At 48.3% G+C, this 22,842-nt stretch overlaps 1 protein-coding gene across 1 annotated transcript in view; it reads right to left on the bottom strand.

The window, feature by feature from the left end:
* Positions 1-19,009, bottom strand: part of NID2 (nidogen 2) — a 54,417-nt gene extending 35,408 nt beyond the window's left edge. The window contains exons 1-3 of the mRNA XM_038756726.1: positions 18,578-19,009; positions 12,366-12,674; positions 2,513-2,745 (exon numbers count right to left, since the gene is read on the bottom strand). Of these exons, the coding sequence (XP_038612654.1) occupies positions 2,513-2,745; positions 12,366-12,674; positions 18,578-19,009 (974 nt within the window). The remainder of the gene's footprint in view (positions 1-2,512; positions 2,746-12,365; positions 12,675-18,577) is intronic.
* Between the last annotated feature and the right edge of the window lie 3,833 nt (positions 19,010-22,842).

The following is a 22,842-nucleotide window of genomic DNA, read 5'->3' as shown; positions in this document are numbered from 1 at the left end:
CTCCCAAGAGAAAGGAGTGGCTTTAGGGGTCAGGAGATCTAGGTTTTAGTCCTGGCTTTGCCATCTGGGACAGTGACATCAGTCAATCAGTAAGTAAGTCAATCAGAGAAGCAGCGTGGCTCAGTGGAAAGAGCACGGGCTTTAGAGTCAGAGGTCATGGGTTCAAATCCCGGCTCTGCCAACTGTCAGCTGTGTGACTCTGGGCAAGTCACTTAACTTCTCTGGGCCTCAGTTACCTCATCTGTAAAATGGTGATTAAAACTGTGAGCCCCCCATGGGACAACCTGATCACGTTGTAGCCTCCCCAGCGCTTAGAACAGTGCTTTGCACATAGTAAGCACTTAATATCATCATCATTATTATTATTACTCAATACAATTGACTGACTTTTTAAAAATGGTATTTTTTAAGGGCTTATTACACACCAGGCACTGTACTAAACACTGGGGTGGGTACAAGTGAGTCAGGTTGGACACAATCCGTGTCCCACACGGAGTTCCCAATTGTAATCCCCATTTTCTAGATGAGGGGACTGAGGCCCAGAGAAGTGAAATGACTTGCCCAAGGTCATCCAGCAGACAAGGGTTGGATCTGGGATTAGAACCTGGAAGCCCCTTGCTCTACTTGGCCATGCTGCTTCTCGGCTGCTTTGCAGCCCAGTGAGAGTTGATCCAGCCCCCGGAGGTTTCTTTGCCCAAACTCAGCTTCTTCCCCAGGGAGAACTAGAGTCCGGAGGGACCAAGACAGTGCTGACCCTTGCCAGGCTGTAGAAAAAAAAAAAAAAACATCGGGCTGGGGAGTTTGGTGGGGTGCCTTGGTTCTCCCAGCCAGGAGCAGGCTGGAAAACTTTCCACATGACTGTTTTTTTCCCCTCATGCCTTCTAGGGCCCCTCCACCCTATACCCCCCGCCCTCACCCACGTCCCCTCCTCTCAGGTGTAAGTGACCTCTCCACTTCCAAGGCCACCCATACCAGCTTCTCCATTTCCAAGGGGCTTCACCTTGGAAATGTGCCAAATCACATCACCAGCCCTCCACCTGGCCCTGTGCAATCAATCAATCGTATTTATTGAGCGCTTACTGTGTGCAGAGCACTGTACTAAGCGCTTGGGAAGTACAAGTTGGCAACATATAGAGACAGTCCCTACCCAACAGTGGGCTCACAGTCTAAAAGTGCTTAATGCATAGCAGAACTAACTCAGGAAACTGCCTGAAAAAGCGTTAGACCTATTTTATCAAGTGTACTTATTATGGCATTTATTAAGTGTTTACGATGAACCAAGCACTATGGTAAGGACACATTGGACACCCCTCGGGTTCGCCATCAATAAGGTGGAGAGCGCCAAGGTCTTATCTCCATTTTACAGATGAGGAAACTGAAGCCCAGACAGGTTACAATAATTGATTTATTTCTATTACAGTCTGTCTCTCCCTCCAGACAGTATGCTCGCTGCGGGCGGGGAATGTGTCTATTACATATTGTTATAATGTACACTCCCAAGTGCTTAGTATATTGCACTGCACATGGTAAGCGTTCAATAAATACGATTGACTTACTAGACTGTAAGCTTGTTACGGGTACGGAACTTGTCTGCTAATTCTGTTATACTGTACTTTCCCACGTGCTTAGTATAGTGCTCTGCACATAGTAAGAGCTCGGTAAATACCACTGATTGATGGTTTGATTAAACGACTTTTCCACAGTCACAAGGCAGGTCAGCAACAGAGTTGGGATTAGAACCTGTATTTCCCAACCACAGCCCCTTTCTCTTTCCCAAAGGGGACAGGGACTGTGTCTGACGTGACTGCCTTGTATCTACTCCAGTGCTTAGTATCACTGCTGGAAAGCAGCATGGCCTAGTAGAAAGGGCCTGGGAATCAGAGGACCTGGGTTCTAATCCCAGCTCTGCCATTTGTGACCCCGGATGAGTCACTTAATTTCTCTGTGCCTCAGTGTCCTCATCTGTAAAACGGGGATTAAGACTCTATTAATAGATTATTACTCTATTTATTTATTTTACTTGTACATATCTATTCTATTTATTTTATTTTGTTAGTATGTTTGGTTTTGTTCTCTGTCTCCCCCTTCTAGACTGTGAGCCCACTGTTGGGTAGGGACTGTCTCTAGATGTTGCCAACTTGTACTTCCCAAGCGCTTAGTACAGTGCCCTGCACACAGTAAGCGCTCAATAAATACGATTGATTGACTGATTGATTGACTGTGAGCCTGTGTGGGAGAGGGATTGTGTCTAACCCGATTATCTTGTATCTACCCCAGTGCTTAGTACAGCGCCTGGCACATAGTAAGCATTTAACACATACCACGATGATGATCACCATCACAATGGGGACATAGTGACCTCTTCAGAAATACCAAACTAACTGGACAAAAACATGCTGGGAGAGACCTTCTGTTGTAAAAATCGCCCACCACTTACTGGGAAGGACTTTCCATTGGGCAGTCACCACTAACTTGGAGAGCTTTTTCTACTGGACAATAAATCGCCACTTACTGATAGAGATTTTTCACCGACTGCTCCGTGCTGGTGACACTGAAGTGGGGTCCTTCCCGCTTGAGGTGGTCGACTTCTCCCCTGCTGAAACCCACTCGGGCCGGCAGGTCCAGGTGGACATTGTACGATTCCTTTGGTCGGGTGCCGAAGAACTGGAGCCCGTTGGTGGGGTAGAGGAAGAGGGCGTAGGCATCAGACGCGTCAAACGCCAAGACGGCTTGAAAAGTGTTCAGCTGCGAAAGAAAAGGTCACATCATGTTATGGGCATCCAAGATGTCCTAATGGAAGGACTCCCAGAATGGGCTTGGGAGTTAGGGGTCCTGGGTTCTAATCCTGGCTCTGCCCGCTTGCTCAGCACACAGTAAGTGCTCAATAAATATGACTGACTGCTGCGGGACTTTGGGTAAATCATGTAGCAGCTCGGTGCTTCAGTTTCCTCATCTGTAAAATGGGGATCCAATCCCTGTTCCCCCTCCTTCTTAGACTGTGAACCCCGGGTGAGACAGCCTCTGCATCTGACCAGATTGTCTTGTATCCACCCCAGCCCCTAGTACCGTGCTTGGCCGATATCACAATTATTGTTATCATCATTATTATCAGATCGTCTGCCTCCCCCTCTGGATTGTAAGCTCATGTGGATGGGGAACATGTCCACCACTTCCAAGTGTTTGGTACAACGCTCTGCACACAGTAAGCGCTAGGTAAATATCACTGATGACGACGATGGTTATTATTAACCAACTTTTGTTTCTTCAACCTCCAAGACAGGCACCAACAAATTGCCTCAATGCCTTAGAGCCATTTTATTATCTCCAAATTGTTAGCATCACAGAACTTCAACCAACCATCCAATCATATTTCCTTAACACCTTCTGCATTTGCAGAACCCCGTATCAAGCACCTAGGAGACTACAATTGCAGTTGAAGATTCAGTCTGTGCCCTCAAGGAGCCTACAATCTAGCTTCCTCACCAATACACTTGCTGCCATCAATATCAACCATTAGGAAAAACAAAAACCACACCCTCATCTCTCTGGTCCTTCCTCCAGAGCTGCTAACGAGTAGCAATGCCAACTGACTTCTGCTTCATATCCTTTTCCCTCCCATCTTGCCATGGAAGGGCAAACATATGCTGACCCCAGGCCACCCCCAGAGCGGCAGCAGCCTGGAAGACAGTCCCAACCTGTGCCCCGAACGTGTGGGGACCTGGACCAGTGTGTGCTACTGAAACTGGAACAGAGCATTAAACAAGGCAACTCAACATGGAGAACTGCACACATCGAAAAAACAGGAAGCTTCATCTATTGAAAGTTTAAAAGCCAAACACACACACATACACACAGAGATGAAGGGTGAAATGGAGGCAGGAAGAGGTTGATTTGCCTTGGATTAAAATGAATCAGTCAATTGTATTTACTGAGTGCATACTGCATGAAAAACACTACACTAAGCAACAATAAACAGTCCCATTTCCTGCCCATAAGGAGCTTACAGTCTAAAGGGGGAGACAAACATTGATAGAAATAAATAACAGATAAGGATGTAAGGGCTGTGGGTCTGGGAGGGGGATGAATAAATAGAGCAAGTCAGGGTGATGCAGAAGGGAGAGAGAGAGAGAGGAGGAAAGGAGAGCTTAGTCAGGGAAGGCCTCTTGGAGGAGATGTGCCTTTGGAAAGGCTTCGAAGGGGCAGGAAGAGTCATTGTCTATTGGATATGAGGAGGGAGGGTGTTCCAGGCCAGTATCAATCAGTCGCACTGAGCGTTTACTGTGTGCAGAGCACTTTACTTGGGAGAGAAGCAGAGTTGGTAGACACCATCCCAGCCCACAGTGAGCTTAAAGTCTAAAGAGGGAGATGGACATAACTATGAATAAAATGAACTCCAGGAAAGGAGCTCATGTTGGCCCAGACCAGTGTCTCTGACTATAGCTCCTTTTTCACAAAGTTTTCCTTCAGCTTTCCAGCCTTTTTTCAGTTGGGGATCCTTGCCTCCACCCCATCTCCTGCTGAAACATCAGAGCAAGCTTTGAAGAGGGAGATGGAAATCAAGGTATTTGGTAAGCAGGCTCTTTCAGAAATAGGAACTTCTGTGTGGTCTTTCATTCTGCACCTCCAGAGTGAAATGGTCACCTTGTTTTGCCAGTGGGGCAAGAAGGTGTCGTCGGGATTTTTTGTTATCGTTCGATGGCCAACGGCTCAGGCTTTTCCAAACACAGAGACGGGAAGAGTTTGCAGTCATTTATGAAGAGAGGAAGTCATCACTATGTTGAACAATAATGGTCGCTTTTTCGTCCCCTCTAACACCATATCCACGGCCCTAACCCACTGCTGGCGGATCCTTGGGGTGGAAGGAGGATGAAAAATCCTCTTGAACGCAAGCCCTTTTCCTGTGGCAGACAGGCCCACCCAAGATGACAGGGAAAGAATGAAGGAGGCAAGCTCAGAAAGGAGGAGCCGAGGATATCCAGTGGACTGGGTGCCACGCCTGCCGACACAGTTAATAATTACAGTAATAATAATTCTGGTACTTGTTAGGCACTTATGTGCCAAACACAGTTCTAAGCACTGAGATAGATAAAAGTTAATCAGGTTGGACACAGTCCCTGTGCACATGGGGCTACACTCTTATCACTCTTTTTACAGATGAGGTAACTGAGGCACAGAAAGGTGAAGTGACTTGCCCAAGGTCACCCAGCAGGCAGGCCCGGGCTCTATCCACTAAGCCATGCGGCTTCTCAGTTGCTTAAAATCGGTCACTGGGCTCTTTCCACTCCTGACCTAAAACCTCCCCCTCAGACAAGGATTTGTGGCTTTGAAATGGAACTGGGCCGCATCCAATTTCCCTCCTCTGAGTTTCCCCCGCGGCTCCTAGGGCCCCTCCGACTCCGACTCCCAACCGCGTTCCATCGTTCCCCGAACGGCTGCCGCGGGTCGGCTCGGTGCCAAACGGGAAAGGTCATGAAATTCCTAGCTCTCTTGCTCTGCGAGAGACCCACCCTCCCTGTCTCAGCCCAGCATCCTGAGGAGGAAAACTCTCAGAAGGGCTGCCAAACAGGGTCGCTGGCCTCCACTCCGTCGGGATCCCACGTCGGAGACGAACTTCCGACGGAAGACGACTGTGGGGGCGAGGCCTGCTGCGGGGGCCCGCTGAGGGGGGTCTTGCTCCAGCTGAGAACCAGAAGTCGATCGAGAGGCCGGAAGACCTCACGGGGGTTGCATTTTTGCAGAAGCCCGCCTTGAGGAGACTCTCCCTGCAACCACCGACACCCTTGAGGTGGTCGTTGCCACTTTCCATCTTTGTGCCGTGCTTGGACAGTACGGTAAATGAGGCAGAGGTTTTATGGGTGGAGGCAAGGCTCCCCAACTGAAAAAAGGCTGGAAAGCTGAAGGAAAACTTTGTGAAAAAGGAGCTATAGTCAGAGACACTGGTCTGGGCCAACATGAGCTCCTTTCCTGGAGTTCATTTTATTCATAGTTATGTCCATCTCCCCCTTTAGACTTTAAGCTCACTGTGGGCTGGGATGGTGTCTACCAACTCTGCTTCTCTCCCAAGTAAAGTGTCCTGCACACAGTAAACGCTCAGTGCGACTGATTGATTCTGGCCTGGAACCTCCCTCCCTCTCTCTGCCCATCCGCCAAGCTAGCTCTCTTCCTCCCTTCAAGGCCCTACTGAGAGCTCACCTCCTCCAGGAGGCCTTCCCAGACTGAGCCCCTTCCTTCCTCTCCCCCTCACCCCCCTCTCCATCCCCCCCATCTTACCTCCTTCCCTTCCCCACAGCACCTGTATATATGTATATATGTTTGTACAGATTTATTACTCTATTTATTTATTTATTTATTTATTTTGTACATATCTATTCTATTTATTTTATTTTGTTAGTATGTTTGGTTTTGTTCTCTGTCTCCCCCTTTTAGACTGTGAGCCCACTGTTGGGTAGGGACTGTCTCTATATGTTGCCAATTTGTACTTCCCAAGCGCTTAGTACAGTGCTCTGCACATAGTAAGCGCTCAATAAATACGATTGATGATGATGATGGAACACCCTCCCTCCTCATATCCAATAACAAGGAAAGGTTGTTTGCAGAGGTTGCTGGAACCTAGGTAGAACAGGATGTGTGGTAGGGGAGGCTCCTGACCCCCTTCATTGCTTCCACTGGGGTTGTTCCATTTGTTTTTTCTTTTTATGGTATTTGTTAAGCACTTACTCCACTGACCTCTCACCCACGCCCTGGGACAGACGATAACTCTCCTCCCCCTTCAAAGCCTTACTGAGGGCACATTTCCTCCAAGAGACCTTCCCTGACCATGTCCCCCTTTCCTCTTCTCCCATTCCCTTTCTCATAACCCTGACGTGCTCCCTTTATTCATCCCCCCTCCCAACCCCACAGCACTTATGTCCACAACTATAATTTATTTATATTAACGTCTGTCTCCTCCTCTAGACTGTAAACGTGCTGTGGGTGGGGAATGTGTCTATTATATTGTTACACTGTATTCTCCCAAGCGCTTAGTACAGTGCTCGGCACACAGTAATAAATGACAATGAATTGGCACCGGGCACCGTTCTAAGTGCTGGGGTAGATCAATCAATCAATCAATCAGTCGTATTTATTGAGCGCTTACTGTGTGCAGAGCACTGTACTAAGCGCTTGGGAAGTACAAGCTGGCAACATAGAGAGACGGTCCCTACTCAACAGTGGGCTCACAGTCTAGAAGGGGGAGACAGAGAACAAAACCAAACATACTAACAAAATAAAATAAATAGAATAGATATGTACAAGTAAAATAGAGTAATAAATATGTACAAACATAAATACACACCATAATCAGATTGGATCCAGTCCATGCCCCACATGGGGCTCACGGACTTAATTCCCATTTTACAGATGAGGCAACTGAGGCCCAGAGAAGTTGACTTGCCCAAGGTCACACGGCAGACTCCCAGGGCCGGGCTCTAGCCACCAGGCCATGCTACCTCAGCTGTTGTTCCCTTCCCAGGTTCCCGCAAACAAGGGAGCCCCTTCCAAGCCACGAAACTCGGCAGCAGGAGGCTGGGCCCCTGAAAATTAAAACAGTGGATGTGATAAAGGTGACCGGTGCCACTTGTGTACCCGACAGGGGAAGACCAGGTGGCCAAAGGGCCAACTCCATGTCATGCACACAACCACCTCTTCCAAACCCACGTGGCGCTGAGTCCAGAATGATACACGTGGTCGGAAGAACGTTCCCTAATTCCCAATGGCACTCTTTCCCACCACGTGCTGTAAACACGAATCAATCAATCGTATTTATTGAGCGCTTATTGTGTGCAGAGCACTGTACTAAGCACTTGGGAAGTACAAGTTGGCAACATATAGAGACAGTCCCTACCCAACAGTGGGCTCACAGTCTAAAAGGGGCAAAAATGCCCGCCCCAGAGTCTGAAGCGTGATCCGGGCGCTGCCCTCTGTGCACGAAAGAGCCACGGTCCAGCCTGGCACAAGCGCTCCTATTCTGGGCGATCATGCCCCTGGCTCAGGCTATCGTTAATGTCAGCGATACCGTCCGAGCAGCTATCCAGAGGGTAGTCGATCCACCTTGACAAGCTCACGAGGGAATCGTTCCAAGAATTACAAAATCGGAAAGGGAATAACGTCTTCCGAGATCATCTCCACATTGCCACTGGCCCGGTCTATAATTCGCAATTCGGGTTTGAGGGCCTGGACTCTTCTCCACTCTCCCTGTAGAAAACGGTTTCTCTCTATATGTTGCCAACGTGTACTTCCCAAGCGCTTAGTACAGTGCTCTGCACACAGTAAGCGCTCAATAAATATGATTGATTGATTGATTTGCTGCTACAGCCCCATGTGGGCACCCAACCCACAGCTTTCCTTCAGAGCCTCCGGGCAGAGCCCACGGTCCAGCAGTCGGCGGACAGTGAGGGCTTTGGGGCCCCTTGCCAAGCCACATGCTCCATCACTCTAGACAGTAAGCTCGTTGTGGGAAGGGAATGTGGCTACTAATTCCACGACCTAGTGCCGGGCCTGGGAGTCAGAAGGACCTGAGTTCTAATCCTGGCTCTGTCACGTGACTGCTGTGTGACCTTGGACAAGTCACTTCATTTCTCTGTGCCTTAGTTACCTCATCTGTAAAATGGGGATAGATTGTGAGCCCCACATCGGACAGGGACTGTGTCCAACCTGACTGCCTTGTATAATAATAATAATAATGGCATTTATTAAGCGCTTACTATGTGCAAAGCACTGTTCTAAGCGCTGGGGAGTTTACAAGGTGATCGGGTTGTCCCACGTGGGGCTCACAGTCTTCATCCCCATTTTACAGATGAGGGAACTGAGGCACAGAGAAGTTAAGTGACCTGCCCGAAGTCACACAGCTGACAAGTGGCGGAGGCGGGATTTGAACCGATGACCTCTGACTCCAAAGCCCGGGCTCTTTCCACTGAGCCACGCTGCTTCCCAGCCCTATCTGTATCTATAGTAAGCGCTTAACAAATATCATTTAAAAACTCTGTTGTACTGTACTCTCTCATGTTTTTGGTACAGTGCTCTGCACAAAGTGTTCATCAATTGACTGATTAACAGCATCCACGGAAGAAGCGGGTCACGAACTGTTTTCCATGGTCAGGAACTGGTTTCCTGGGAAAGGGAAAGGGACAACCATGCTGGCTAACTGAATGATCCGGCCTAACTGTGACCAAAGTTCCTTCCCAGGACAGCTGAAGGTTTTTCAGAGTTTTTTCAGGAACCATTAACTCAGAGTACTTGAAACAATGCCTTCCAGCCCAGACCAGATCTAATTATCATCTCCTTTAAGAGGAAACCACAATGGAAATTCCAAAGCCACTGTGGATGATTTACCAGTTATTTTTAATTACAACAAGGAGATAGAGGCAGAGGCCAAACGTTTTCTTAAAAAAAAAAAAAAAAAAAACAGGAACCCACAGGCAACCTAACACAGTGAATTTCCAGACTGCCATTCTCCAATGATCATAAAACATTTTTTACCCAATTAATTCACACACAAGCCCCCCTGAGACTGAGATGTACAACATTATCATCGAGTCCCTCAGGGTCAGCCATAGGAGAGAAAGGAAAGAAAAAAACCTTCTGTACACGTTGACATGCATTCTGTTTTTTCACTTTTTAAATCACTGGAAATGCTTCTACCTTCCTCAAAGATGTCAAAACCTTTGCTTTTAGAAATAGCTCCATATTCCGAGCCTGTTGTTTTTTCGGAAAATTTCTGACAAGGAATTTTCTTATATCCTTCTGGAATTATTTTGTGCCCTGAGAAGAGTCAGTCTAGCTTCCTGGGAAGATTTTTATCCCCTTTCTAGAGCCAAGAAGCACTCGGAAGAGTTGGCCTGATGCCTCAAGAACCAGCAGCTGCAGAACTGTGGCTCTAACACTCGCATGGAAAGAATCTGAGGTCAGGGGTCGCCAGCTTCAAACACTCTCCCTTTAAGGGAGAGGAGATTCCAGGATTTGGCCCCCATTTCCCATTCAAATGGGCAAACACTCCAACCCACTCCCAAGGCCAGCCTGAACCCTTACCAGCATGAACTCCTGGTTGACCTAAACACTGTGCGTGCCAGAAGCCCCTTGTTTGAACCCCAAAACTTTAGAAGGGAACCCTTTCCTCTGAATGCCCTCCCTCTGCCCATCCGCCAAGCTCGCTCTCTTCCTCCCTTCAAGGCCCTGCTGAGAGCTCACCTCCTCCAGGAGGCCTTCCCAGACTGAGCCCCTTCCTTCCTCTCCCCCTATTCCCCCTCTCCATCCCCCCATCTTACCTCCTTCCCTTCCCCACAGCACCTGTATATATGTATATATGTTTGTACAGATTTATTACTCTATTTATTTATTTTACTTGTACATATCTATTCTATTTATTTTATTTTGTTAGTATGTTTGGTTTTGTTCTCTGTCTCCCCCTTTTAGACTGTGAGCCCGTTGTTGGGTAGGGACTGTCTCTATATGTTGCCAATTTGTACTTCCCAAGTGCTTAGTCCAGTGCTCTGCACATAGTAAGCGCTCAATAAATACGATTGATGATGATGAACTCTCCCACACACAAAGGGTACAATCGAAATGTGCTTTGTGGATCAATCTGGGCAAAGGATAAGGACTTTGGGAATCAATGGAGAGCAGTAAGAAAAGAACAAGCGCTTAGTACCGTGCTCTGCACACCGTAAGCACTCAATAAATATGATTGAATGAATGAACGAGAACTGCATTTATGTATTGTAGCCTGTTCCCAAATACGGCCGTTGGATTGTAAGCTGCTTGAAGCCAAGAACTCTGCACACCGATTTCATGACACTCACCTAAGCCCTTGGCATCCCTTGCACGTCCAGTAAATACTACTGAATGAATACAGTCTCCCCCCATAGTCCACTTCTACCTCCCTAAGAATTATTTACCTGGAGAAAGCGCCCACCCCCCGGCCTCCCCAACCAAATGGATTCTCCAGTTTCCTAGGGAAAGTCCCCTCTAGGCTGTAATATATATATGTATATATGTTTGTACATATTTATTACTCTATTTATTTTACTTGGACATATCCCCAACCAAACGGATTCTCCAGTTTCCTAGGGAAAGTCCCCTCTAGGCTGTAATATATATGTATATATGTTTGTACATATTTATTATTCTATTTATTTTGCTTGTACATATCTATTCTATTTATTTTATTTTGTTAATATGTTTGGTTTTGTTCTCTGTCTCCCCCTTCTAGACTGTGAGCCCACTGTTGGGTAGGGACCGTCTCGATATGTTGCCGACTTGTACTTCCCAAGCGCTCAGTACAGCGCTCTGCACACAGTAAGCGTTCAATAAATACGATTGATTGATTGGGTAGGGACTGTCTCTATATGTTGCCAACGTGTACTTCCCAAGCGCTTAGTACAGTGCTCTGCACACAGTAAGCGCTCAATAAATACAATTGATTGATTGATTAATTCTAAGCTCGTTGTGGGTAGGAAATATGTCTGCTTATTGTTCTACGGTACTCCTCCCAAGCAGTTAGTAATAATAATAATAGTATTTGTTAAGCGCCGCCAATTGTCAGCTGTGTGACTTTGAGCAAGTCACTTCACTTCTCAGATCCTCAGTTCCCTCATCTGTAAAATGGGGATTAAGACTGTGAGCCCCCCGTGGGACAGCCTGATCACCTCGTAACCTCCCCAGCGCTTAGAACAGTGCTTTGCACATAGTAAGCGCTGAATAAATGCTATCATTATTATTATGTGCAAAGCGCTGAGGGGATACAAAGTGATCCGGTTGCCTCTGTACACAATTGACACGCATTCTGGGGCTCACAGTCTTAATCCATTCATTCATTCATTCAATCGTATTTATTTTTTATAATAGCATTTATTAAGCACTTACTATGTGCAAAGCACTGTTCTAAGCGCTGGGGAGGTTACAAGGCGATCAGGTTGTCCCACAGGGGGCTCACAGTCTTCATCCCCATTTTACAGATGAGGGAACTGAGGCCCAGAGAAGTGAAGTGACTCGCCCAAAGTCACACAGCTGACAAGTGGCAGAGCCGGGATTGGAACCCATGACCTCTGACTCCAAAGCCCGGGCTCTTTCCACTGAGCCACGCTGCTTCTCATATTTGAGCGCTTACTGTGTGCAGAGCACTGGACTAAGCGCTTGGGAAGTACAAGCTGGCAACATACATAGATGGTCCCTACCCAACAACGGGCTTAATCCCCATTTTACAGCTGAGGGAACTGAGGCACAAAGAAGTGACTTGCCCAGTCACACAGCTGACAAACAGTGCTCTGTAGCCAGTAAGCGCTCAATAAATACAACTGGAGCCAGTGAAATCGGACAGGGCCGCCGCTCACCTGACTGGACGGGGGCTGGTCCCGTTTCACTTCCTCATAAGCCCCGACATCCTCCCAGGTAGCGAGGAAGGCGTGGGTCGGCGCGAAGCCGGCGGCGCTGCCGGGGAACCCCGTGCGAACGTAGCGGGCCGCCAGGCTCAACACCTCCTCCGAGTCGTCCTCCCGGTAGTAGACCTTCCCCCGCCCGTTGCTCGTGTCGATGTCCGACAGGAAGGGAGCGATGGCAGGGAAGTCCGTGGGGAAGTCATCGTCCACGTACTGGGTCTCCCGGGGAAAGTCTTGGGTGGAGATGATGCCGTTGGTTCCCACCTGGAGGAAGATGGAGAAGTGTCACTCGGATGAGCAGCAGCGGGGCTTAGTGGAAATCCCCACAGCACCTGTATAGATGTATCTACGTATTTATTACTCTATTTATTTTACTGTTGGGTAGGGACTGTCTCTATATGTTGCCAACTTGGACTTCCCAAGCGCTCAGTACAGTGCTCTGCACACAGTAAGCGCTCAACAAATACGATTGAATGAATGAATGAATGATGCCATTGGTTCCCACCTGGAGGAAGATGGAGAAGTGTCACTCGGATGAGAAGCAGCGTGGCTTAGTGGAAATCCCCACAGCACCTGTATATATGTATGTACGTATTTATTACTCTATTTATTTTACTGTTGGGCAGGGACTGTCTCTATATGTTGCCAACTTGGACTTCCCAAGCACTTAGTATATATGTATGTACTTATTTATTACTCTATTTATTTTACTGTTGGGTAGGGACTGCCTCTATATGTTGCCAACTTGGACTTCCCTAGCGCTTAGTACAGTGCTCTGCACACAGAAAGCGCTCAATAAATACGACTGAATGAATGAATGAATGATGCCGTTGGTTCCCACCTGGAGGAAGATGGAGAAGTGTCACTCGGATGAGAAGCAGCGGGGCTTAGTGGAAATCCCCACAGCACCTGTATATATGTATGTACATATTTATTACTCTACTTATTTTACTGTTGGGCAGGGACTGTCTCTATATGTTGCCAACTTGGACTTCCCAAGCGCTTAATACAGTGCTCTGCACACAGTAAGCGCTCAATAAATACGATTGATTGATTGTACATATCTATTCTATTTATTTTATTTTGTTAATATGTTTGGTTTTGTTCTCTGTCTCCCCCTTCTAGACTGTGAGCCCACGGTTGGGTACGGACTGTCTCTATATGTTGCCAACTTGGTCTTCCCAAGCGCTTAGTACAGTGCTCTGCACACAGTAAGCGCTCAATAAATACGATTGAATGATTGATTGATTTACTTGTACATATCTATTCTATTTATTTTATTTTGTTAATGTTTGGTTTTGTTCTCTGTCTCCCCCTTCTAGACTGTGAGCCCACTATTGGGTAGGGACTGTCTCTATAAGCTGCCAACTTGGACTTCCCAAGCGCTTAGTCCAGTGCTCTGCACACAGTAAGCGCTCAATAAATACGATTGATTGGTTGATTGATATTTATTTTACTTGTACATATTTATTCTACCTCAGTTTCCTCATCTGTAAAATGGGGATGGAGACTGTGAGCCCCACGTGGGATGGGGCTGAGTCCAACCCGATGTGCTTGGATCCACTCCAGCGCCTGGCACATAGTAAACTCTTAACAAATGTCATGAGAAGCAGCATGGCTCAGCAGAAAGAGCCCAGGCTTTGGAGTCAGAGGTCATGGGTTCAAATCCCAACTCCACCAATTGTCAGCTGTGTGACTTTGGGCAAGTCACTTCACTTCTCTGGGCCTCAGTTACCTCATCTGTAAAATGGGGATAAAGACTGTGAGTCCCCTGTGGGACAACCTGATCACCTTGTAACCTCCCCAGAGCTTAGAACAGTGCTTTGCACATAGTAAGTGCTTAATAAATGCCATTATTATTATTACTATTATCTGTAAAATGGGGATTAAGCCTGTGAGCCCCACGTGGGACAACCTGATCACCTGGTAACCTCCCCAGCGCTTAGAACAGTGCTTTGCACATAGTAAGTGCTTAATAAATGCCATTATTATTATTACTATTATCTGTAAAATGGGGATTAAGACTGTGAGCCCCACGTGGGACAACCTGATCACCTTGCATCCTCCCCAGCGCTTAGAATAGTGCTTTGCACATAGTAAGCGCTTAACAAATGCCATCATTATTATTATTATGAGGAGGAGGATGATGATCTCCCTCTCCCACCAATTCCCTCTTCATCCCCACAGCCTCTGGAAACCTCTCCGCAGCGTGGCTCAGTGGGAAGAGCCCGGGCTGGGGGGCCAGAGGTCGTGGGTTTTAATCCCGGCTCCGCCACTTGTCAGCTGTGTGACCCTGGGCAAGTTACATTACTTCTCTGGGCCTCAGTTCCCTTATCTGTAAAATGGGGATGAAGACTATGAGCCTCCCGTGGGACAACCTGATCACCTTGTAACCTCCCCAGCGCTTAGAACAGTGCTTTGCACATAGTATCTATTTATTTTATTTTGTTAGTATGTTTGGTTTTGTTCTCTGTCTCCCCCTTTTAGACTGTGAGCCCACTGTTGGGTAGGGACTGTCTCTATATGTTGCCAATTTGTACTTCCCAAGCGCTTAGTACAGTGCTCTGCACATAGTAAGCACTCAATAAATACGACTGATGATAGTAAGCGCTTAATAAATGTCATTATTATTATCTGTAAAATGGGGATGAAGACTGTGAGCCCCACGTGGGACAACCTGATCACCTTGTATCCTCCCCAGCGCTTAGAACAGTGCTTTGCACATAGTAAGCTCTTAATAAATGTCATTATTATTATCTGTAAAACGGGGATGAAGACTGTGAGCCCCCCGTGGGACAACCTGTTCACCTTGTAACCTCCCCAGCACTTAGAACATTGCTTTGCACATAGTAAGCGCTTAATAAATGTCATTATTATTATCTGTAAAATGGGGATGAAGACTGTGAGCCCCACGTGGGACACCTGATCACCTTGTATCCTCCCCAGCGCTTAGAACGGTGCTTTGCACATAGTAAGCGCTTAACAAATGCTATTATTATGATGAGAATGAGGATGATGATGTCCTTCTCCCACCAATTCCTTCTTCATCCCCACAGCCTCCGGGAACCTCCCTGCCCATGTTCCGGCATTCCCCCAAGGGGGGCTCTCCTCCTGCCAGCCCCTTTTCATTCACGTGGGACAACTTGATCACCTTGCATTCCCCCCCCCCCCAGCGCTTAGTACAGTGCTCTGTACATAGTAAGCGCTTAATACCATTATAATTATTATTCATTCATGCAATCATATTTATTGAGCACTTACTGTGTGCAGAGCACTGTACTAAGCACTTAAATTAAGTACCAAGAACATCTGAAGCACTGGGGAGATACAAACTCACAACCCCTGGTTTACAAGACCAGTTCATTTATTCATTCAATTGTATTTATTGAGCGCTTACTATATGCACAGTACTGTACTAAGCGCTTGGGAAGTCCAAGTCGGCAACATATAGAGACGGTCCCTACCCAACAGCGGGCTCACAGTCTAGAAGTTGAGAAGCAGTGTGGCTCGGTGGAAAGAGCACGGGCTTGGGAGTCGGAGGTCATGGGTTCAAACCCCAGCTCTGCCAATTGTCAGCTGTGTGACTTTGGGCAAGTCACTTCACTTCTCTGTGCCTCAGTTCCCTCATCTGTAAAATGGGGATGAACGCTGTGAGCCCCCCGTGGGACAACCTAATCACCTTGTAACCTCCCCAGCGCTTAGAATGGTGCTTTGCACATAGTAAGTGCTTAATAATTGCCATTATTATTATTACTATAATCTGTAAAATGGGGATTAAGACTGTGAGCCCCACAACCTGATCACCTTGTAACCTCCTCTGCGCTTAGAACGGTGCTTTGCACACAGTAAGTGCTTAATAAATGCCATCATCATTATTATTATTATTGGAAGGCGTGCTCTAACCCCTGAACTACAGAGCCTCACCGCCCCACCCCACCCCCAACCCTCCAGTCCTGCCGGGAGAAGCAGCGTGGCTCAGTGGAAAGAGCCCGGGCTTTGGAGTCAGAGGTCATGGGTTCAAATCCCGGCTCCGCCAATTGTCAGCTGTGCGACTTTTGGTCAAGTCACTTAACTTCTCTGGGCCTCAGTTCCCTCATCGGTAAAATGGGGATGAAGACTGTGAGCCCCCCCGTGGGACAAACTGATCACCTTGTAACCTCCCCAGCGCTTTTTCTAAACTGTGAGCCCACTGTTGGGTAGGGACTGTCTCTATATGTTGCCAACTTGTACTTCCCAAGCGCTTAGTACAGTGCTCTGCACCCAGTAAGCGCTCAATACGATTGATTAGATCTGTGCTTTGCACATAGTAAGCGCTTAATAAATGCCATCACCATTATTATTACTACCCCGCTGCCTTCCCAAGCGCTTAGTCCGGCGCTCTGCATCCAGTAAGCGCTCACTACGATTGATTACAACAGTGCTTTGCACATAGTAAGCGCTTCATAAATGCCATCATCATTACTATTATTACCCCGATGCCTTCCCAAGCGCTTAGTCCGGTGCTCTGCACCCAGTAAGCGCTCAATACGACTGACTGATTAGAACAGTGCTTTGCTCATAGTAAGCGCTTAATAAATGCCATCACCATTATTATTGTTATTACCCCGCTGCCTTCCCAAGCGCCTAGTCCGGTGCCCTGCACCCAGTAAGCGCTCAATACGATTGATTGGTTAGAACAGTGCTTTGCACATAGTAAGCGCTTAATAAATGCCATCACCATTATTATTACTACCCCGCTGTCTTCCCAAGCGCTTAGTCCGGCGCTCTGCACCCAGTAAGCGCTCACTACGATTGATTAGAACAGTGCTTTGCACACAGTAAGCGCTTAATAAATGCCATCACCATTATTACTACCCCGCTGTCTTCCCAAGCGCTTAGTCCGGCGCTCTGCGCCCAGTAAGCGCTCACTACGATTGATTAGAACAGTGCTTTGCACATAGTAAGCGCTTAATAAATGCCATCACCATTATTATTACCCCGCTGTCTTCCCAAGCGCTTAGTCCGGCGCTCTGCGCCCAGTAAGCGCTCACTACGATTGATTAGAACAGTGCTTTGCACACAGTAAGCGCTTAATAAATGCCATCACCATTATTACTACCCCGCTGTCTTCCCAAGCGCTTAGTCCGGCGCTCTGCGCCCAGTAAGCGCTCACTACGATTGATTAGAACAGTGCTTTGCACATAGTAAGCGCTTAATAAATGCCATCACCATTATTATTACCCCGCTGTCTTCCCAAGCGCTTAGTCCGGCGCTCTGCGCCCAGTAAGCGCTCACTACGATTGATTAGAACAGTGCTTTGCACACAGTAAGCGCTTAATAAATGCCATCACCATTATTATTACTACCCCGCTGCCTTCCCAAGCGCTTAGTCCACTGCTCTGCGCCCAGTAAGCGCTCACTACGATTGATTAGAACAGTGCTTTGCACACAGTAAGCGCTTAATAAATGCCATCACCATTATTATTACCCCGCTGTCTTCCCAAGCGCTTAGTCCGGCGCTCTGCGCCCAGTAAGCGCTCACTACGATTGATTAGAACAGTGCTTTACACATAGTAAGCGCTTAATAAATGCCATCATATTATTACTACCCCGCTGTCTTCCCAAGCGCTTAGTCCGGCGCTCTGCGCCCAGTAAGCGCTCACTACGATTGATTAGAACAGTGCTTTGCACATAGTAAGCGCTTCATAAATGCCATCACCATTATTATTACTACCCCGCTGCCTTCCCAAGCGCTTAGTCCACTGCTCTGCGCCCAGTAAGCGCTCACTACGATTGATTAGAACAGTGCTTTGCACATAGTAAGCGCTTCATAAATGCCATCACCATTATTATTATTACCCCGCTGCCTTCCCAAGGGCTTAGTCCAGCGCTCTGCGCCCAGTAAGCGCTCAATAAATACGATTGATTGATTAGAACAGTGCTTTGCACATAGTAAGCGCTTAATAAATGCCATCTTATTACTATTACCCCGATGTCTTCCCAAGCGCGTAGTCCCGCTCAATACGATTGATTGGTTAGAACAGTGCTTTGCACATAGTAAGCGCTTAATAAATGCCATCACCATTATTATTACTACCCCGCTGTCTTCCCAAGCGCTTAGTCCACTGCTCTGCAGCCAGTAAGCGCTCAATACGACTGAGTGAAAGGGCCCGGTGGGCGCCACTTACGTAGAGGGTCCCGAACCGGGCTTCGTAGAAGGGCAGGGGGGCCCTTAGGGAGACCACGGGGGAGGTCTCGTCGTCTCCTTCCTGGAGGAGGAGGTCGCCCCGGGCCTCGCCGTAGGGGAACAGGGCCTGGCGGGGGAAGGCCGCGCCGGGGGGCAGCAGGAGGGGCAGCAGCAGCAGGGGCAGCAGGGGCAGGGGCATCCTCCGGAGGGGCAGCAGGAGGGGGGGCATGGGCAGCAGGAGGGGGGGCATGGGCAGCAGGAGGGGGGGCATCAGCAGCAGGAGGGGGGGCATCAGCAGCAGGAGGGGGGGCATCAGCAGCAGCAGCAGGGGCATGGGCAGCAGCCGTGCCCGTGTCTCCCCGGGCATTCCCGGGCCGGGGGCTGCCCAGGGTCCAGGCGGGGCGGGTCCTGTCCCCCGGCCCACGCCCCCCATTGGCCGCCGGCCTCCCGGCAACAGCCAATCAGGGCGGCGGGACCGGCTCCTCCGTAGGGCAGGACCGGCCCACGCCCCCTCCCTCCCCCTTTTTTTTTAAGCCCTTCGTTCGGTCACACAGTCCCGCCATCGTATAGGATTGAGCGCTTACTATCAATCAATCTGAGAGCTCACCTCCTCCAGGAGGCCTTCATCATCATCAATCGTATTTATTGAGCGCTTACTGTGTGCAGAGCACTGGACTAAGCGCTTGGGAAGTACAAGTTGGCAACATATAGAGACAGTCCCTACCCAACGGTGGGCTCACAGTCTAAAAGGGGGAGACAGAGAACCAAACCAAACATACTAACAAAATAAAATGAATAGATATGTACAAATAAAATAAATAGAGTAATAAATATGTACAAGCATATATACATATATACAGGTGCTGTGGGGAAGGGAAGGAGGTAAGATGGGGGGATGGAGAGGGGGACGAGGGGGAGAGGAAGGAAGGGGCTAAGTCTGGGAAGGCCTCCTGGAGGAGGTGAGCTTTCAGCAGGGCCTTGAAGGGAGGAAGAGGGCGAGCTTGGCGGATGGGCAGAGGGAGGCCATTCCAGGCCCGGGGGAGGGCGGGGGCCGGGGGTCGATGGCGGGACAGGCGAGAACGAGGGATGGTGAGGAGATTAGCGGCCGAAGAGCGGAGGGTGCGGGCTGGGCTGGAGAAGGACAGAAGGGAGGTGTGGGAGGAGGGGGCGAGGGGATGGTGGGGCCTTGAAGCCCAGGGTGAGGAGTTTCTGCCTGATGCGCAGATTGATTGGTAGCCACTGGAGATTTTTGCTCCTGCCATCGTATAGTCCTGCCATCGTATAGGATTGAGCGCTTACTAGGTGCACAGCACTGTCCTAGTCATTCCATCGTATTGGTTTAGCGCTTACTAGGTGCACAGCACTGCCCTGGTCATTCCTTCCATCGTATTGGTTGAGCGCTTACTAGGTGCACAGCACTGCCCTAGTCATCAGTCATTCCAGTGTATTGATTGAGCGCTTACTACAGTGCTGATTGATTGATTAAGCGCTCAGTACAGTGCTCTGCACACAGTAAGCGCTCAATACGATTGATTGATTGAGCGCTTACTAGGTGCACAGCACTGTCCTAGTCATCAGTCATTCCATCGTATTGATTGAGTGCTTACTAGGTGCACAGCACTGTCCTAGTCATCATTCCATTGTATTGATTGAGCGCTTACTAGGTGCACAGCACTGTGCTAGTCATTCATTCCATCGTATTGATTGAGTGCTTACTAGGTGCAGAGCACTGCCCTAGTCATTCATTCATTCCTTTCAATCAATCAATCGTATTTATTGAGCGCTATGTGCAGGGCACTGGACTAAGCGCTTGGGACGTCCAAGTCGGCAACAGAGACGGTCCCTACCCAACAACAGACTCGCAGTCTAGAAGGGGGAGAGGCCGCCCTCTCCTCCTTTTTATTCCTTCATTCATTCAATCGTATTTATTGAGCGCTTACTCTGTGCAGAGCACTGTACTAAGCGCTGAGCGCTTTCGGTGTGCAGAACACTAGACTGAGCGCTCGGAAAGTCCAATTCCAAATAGAGACAATCCCTACCCAACAACGGGCTCACAGGTTAGAAGGGGGAGAGGGCTCCCCCTCCCCATTTTTAGTCCATTCATTCACTCTGCACACAGTAAGCGCTCAATCAATATGATTGAATTCATTCATTCATTCATTAAGGTGTGCAGAACACTGTACTAAGCGCTTGGGCCGTCCAAGTCGGCAACAGAGACCGTCCCTCCCCCACAACGGGCTCACAGTCTAGAAGGGGGAGACAGACAACAGAACAAAACAAGTAGACAGGCGTCAAAAACGTCAGAATAAATAGAATTATAGCTATACGCACATCATTAGAGTAATAAATATGTACAAGTAAAATAGAGTAAAATCTGGACAAATTTATACAAATGCGGTGAGGAGGGGAAGGAGGTAGGGCGGGGGGATGGAGGAGAGGGGAAAGGGAAAGTTTAATGGGAGGTTTTTTTTTTTCTAAAGCGCTATGTGTCCCGCACTGTACTAAGCGCTGGGGGAGGTGCAAGCTAATAATAATAATAATGGCATTTGTTAAGCGCTTACTATGTGCAAAGCACTGTTCTAAGCGCTGGGGGGATGCAAGGTGATCAGGTTATCCCACGGGGGGGGCTCACAGTCAATCCCCACTTTACAGATGAGGGAACCGAGGCCCAGAGAAGTGAAGAGACTTGCCCAAAGTCACCCAGCTGACAATTGGCGGAGCTGGGATTTGAACCCATGACCGCTGACTCCAAAGCCCGGGCTCTTTCCACTGAGCCACGCTGCTTCTCTAACCCTCTCTAGTAGGGTTGGACGCGGTTCCTGTCCCACGTGGGGCTCACGGTCTTCATCCCCATTTTGCAGCTGGGTTCGCTGAGGCACGCAGAATAATAATTGTGGTATTTGTTAAGCGTTTACTATGCGCCCCGCACTGTACTAAGCGCTAGAGAAGCAGCGTGGCTCGGTGGAAAAAGCATGGGTTTTGAAGTAGAGGTCATGGGTTCAATTCCCGGCTCCACCATTTGTCAACTGTGTGACTTTGGGCAAGTCACTTAACTTCTCTGGGCCTCAGTTCCCTCATCTGTAAAATGGGGATGAAGACTGTGAGCCCCACGGGGGACAACCTGATCAACTTGTAAATTCCCCAGCGCTTAGAACAGTACTCTGCACATAGTAAGCGCTTAATAAATGCCATTATTATTATTATTATTATAGGAGAAACAGCGTGGCTCAGTGGAAAGAGCCCGGGTTTGGGAGTCAGAGGTCATGGGTTCTAATCCCAGCTCCGACACTTAGCGGCTGTGTGACTTTAGGCAAGTCACTTCATTTCTCTAGGCCTCTGTTACCTCACCTGTAAAATGGGGATTAAGATTGTGAGCCCCACGAGGGACAGCCTGATCACCTTGTATCCCCCCCCCCCCCCCCCCCCGGCGTTAAGAACAGTGCTTGGCACATAGTAAGTGCTTCAATACCATCATTACTATTAGTAGAGTTGGACGCGATCCCCGTCCCACGTGGGGCTCATCGAATGAATGAATGAAGACTGTGGGACAACCTGAAGACCCTGTATCCACCCCAGTGCTTAGAACAGTGTTTGGCACAGAGTAAGCGCTTACCAGACACCATCGTTAATGTGAATTATTATTATGACACAGGAGATGTGGGACAACCAGATCAAGACTGTGAACCCACTGTTGGGTAGGGACTGTCTCTATATGTTGCCAACTTGTACTTCCCAAGCGCTTAGTACAGTGCTCTGCACACAGTAAGCACTCAATAAATACAATTGATTGATCTGGTAACCTCCCCAGCGCTTGGAACAGTGCTTTGCACACAGTAAGTGCTTAATAAATACCATTATTATTACCCCCTTCTAGACTGTGAGCCCACTGTTGGGTGAAAATTTGTTTTACTTGTACATATCTATCCTATTTATTTTAGTTTGTGAATATGTTTTGTTGTCCGTCTCCCCCTTCTAGTCTGTGAGCCCATTGTTGGGTAGGGACCGTCTCTAGATGTAGCCAACTTGGACTTCCCAAGCGCTTAGTCCAGTGCTCTGCACACAGTAAGCGCTCAATCAATACGATTGATTGAGATTGTCAGCTGTGTGACTTTGGGCAAGTCACTTAACTTCTGTGCCTCAGTTCCCTCACCTGTAGAATGGGGATGAAGACTGTGAGCCCCCCCGTGGGACAACCTGATCACTTTGTAACCTCCCCAGCGCTTAGAACAGTGCTTTGCACACAGTAAGCGCTTAATAAATGTCATT

The sequence above is a fragment of the Tachyglossus aculeatus genome, chromosome 14 (assembly GCF_015852505.1).
Source record: "Tachyglossus aculeatus isolate mTacAcu1 chromosome 14, mTacAcu1.pri, whole genome shotgun sequence".
Taxonomy (NCBI): domain Eukaryota; kingdom Metazoa; phylum Chordata; class Mammalia; order Monotremata; family Tachyglossidae; genus Tachyglossus; species Tachyglossus aculeatus.
The sequence above is the reverse complement of the archived record's forward strand: the minus strand, read 5'-3'. Positions and strand labels throughout refer to the sequence as shown.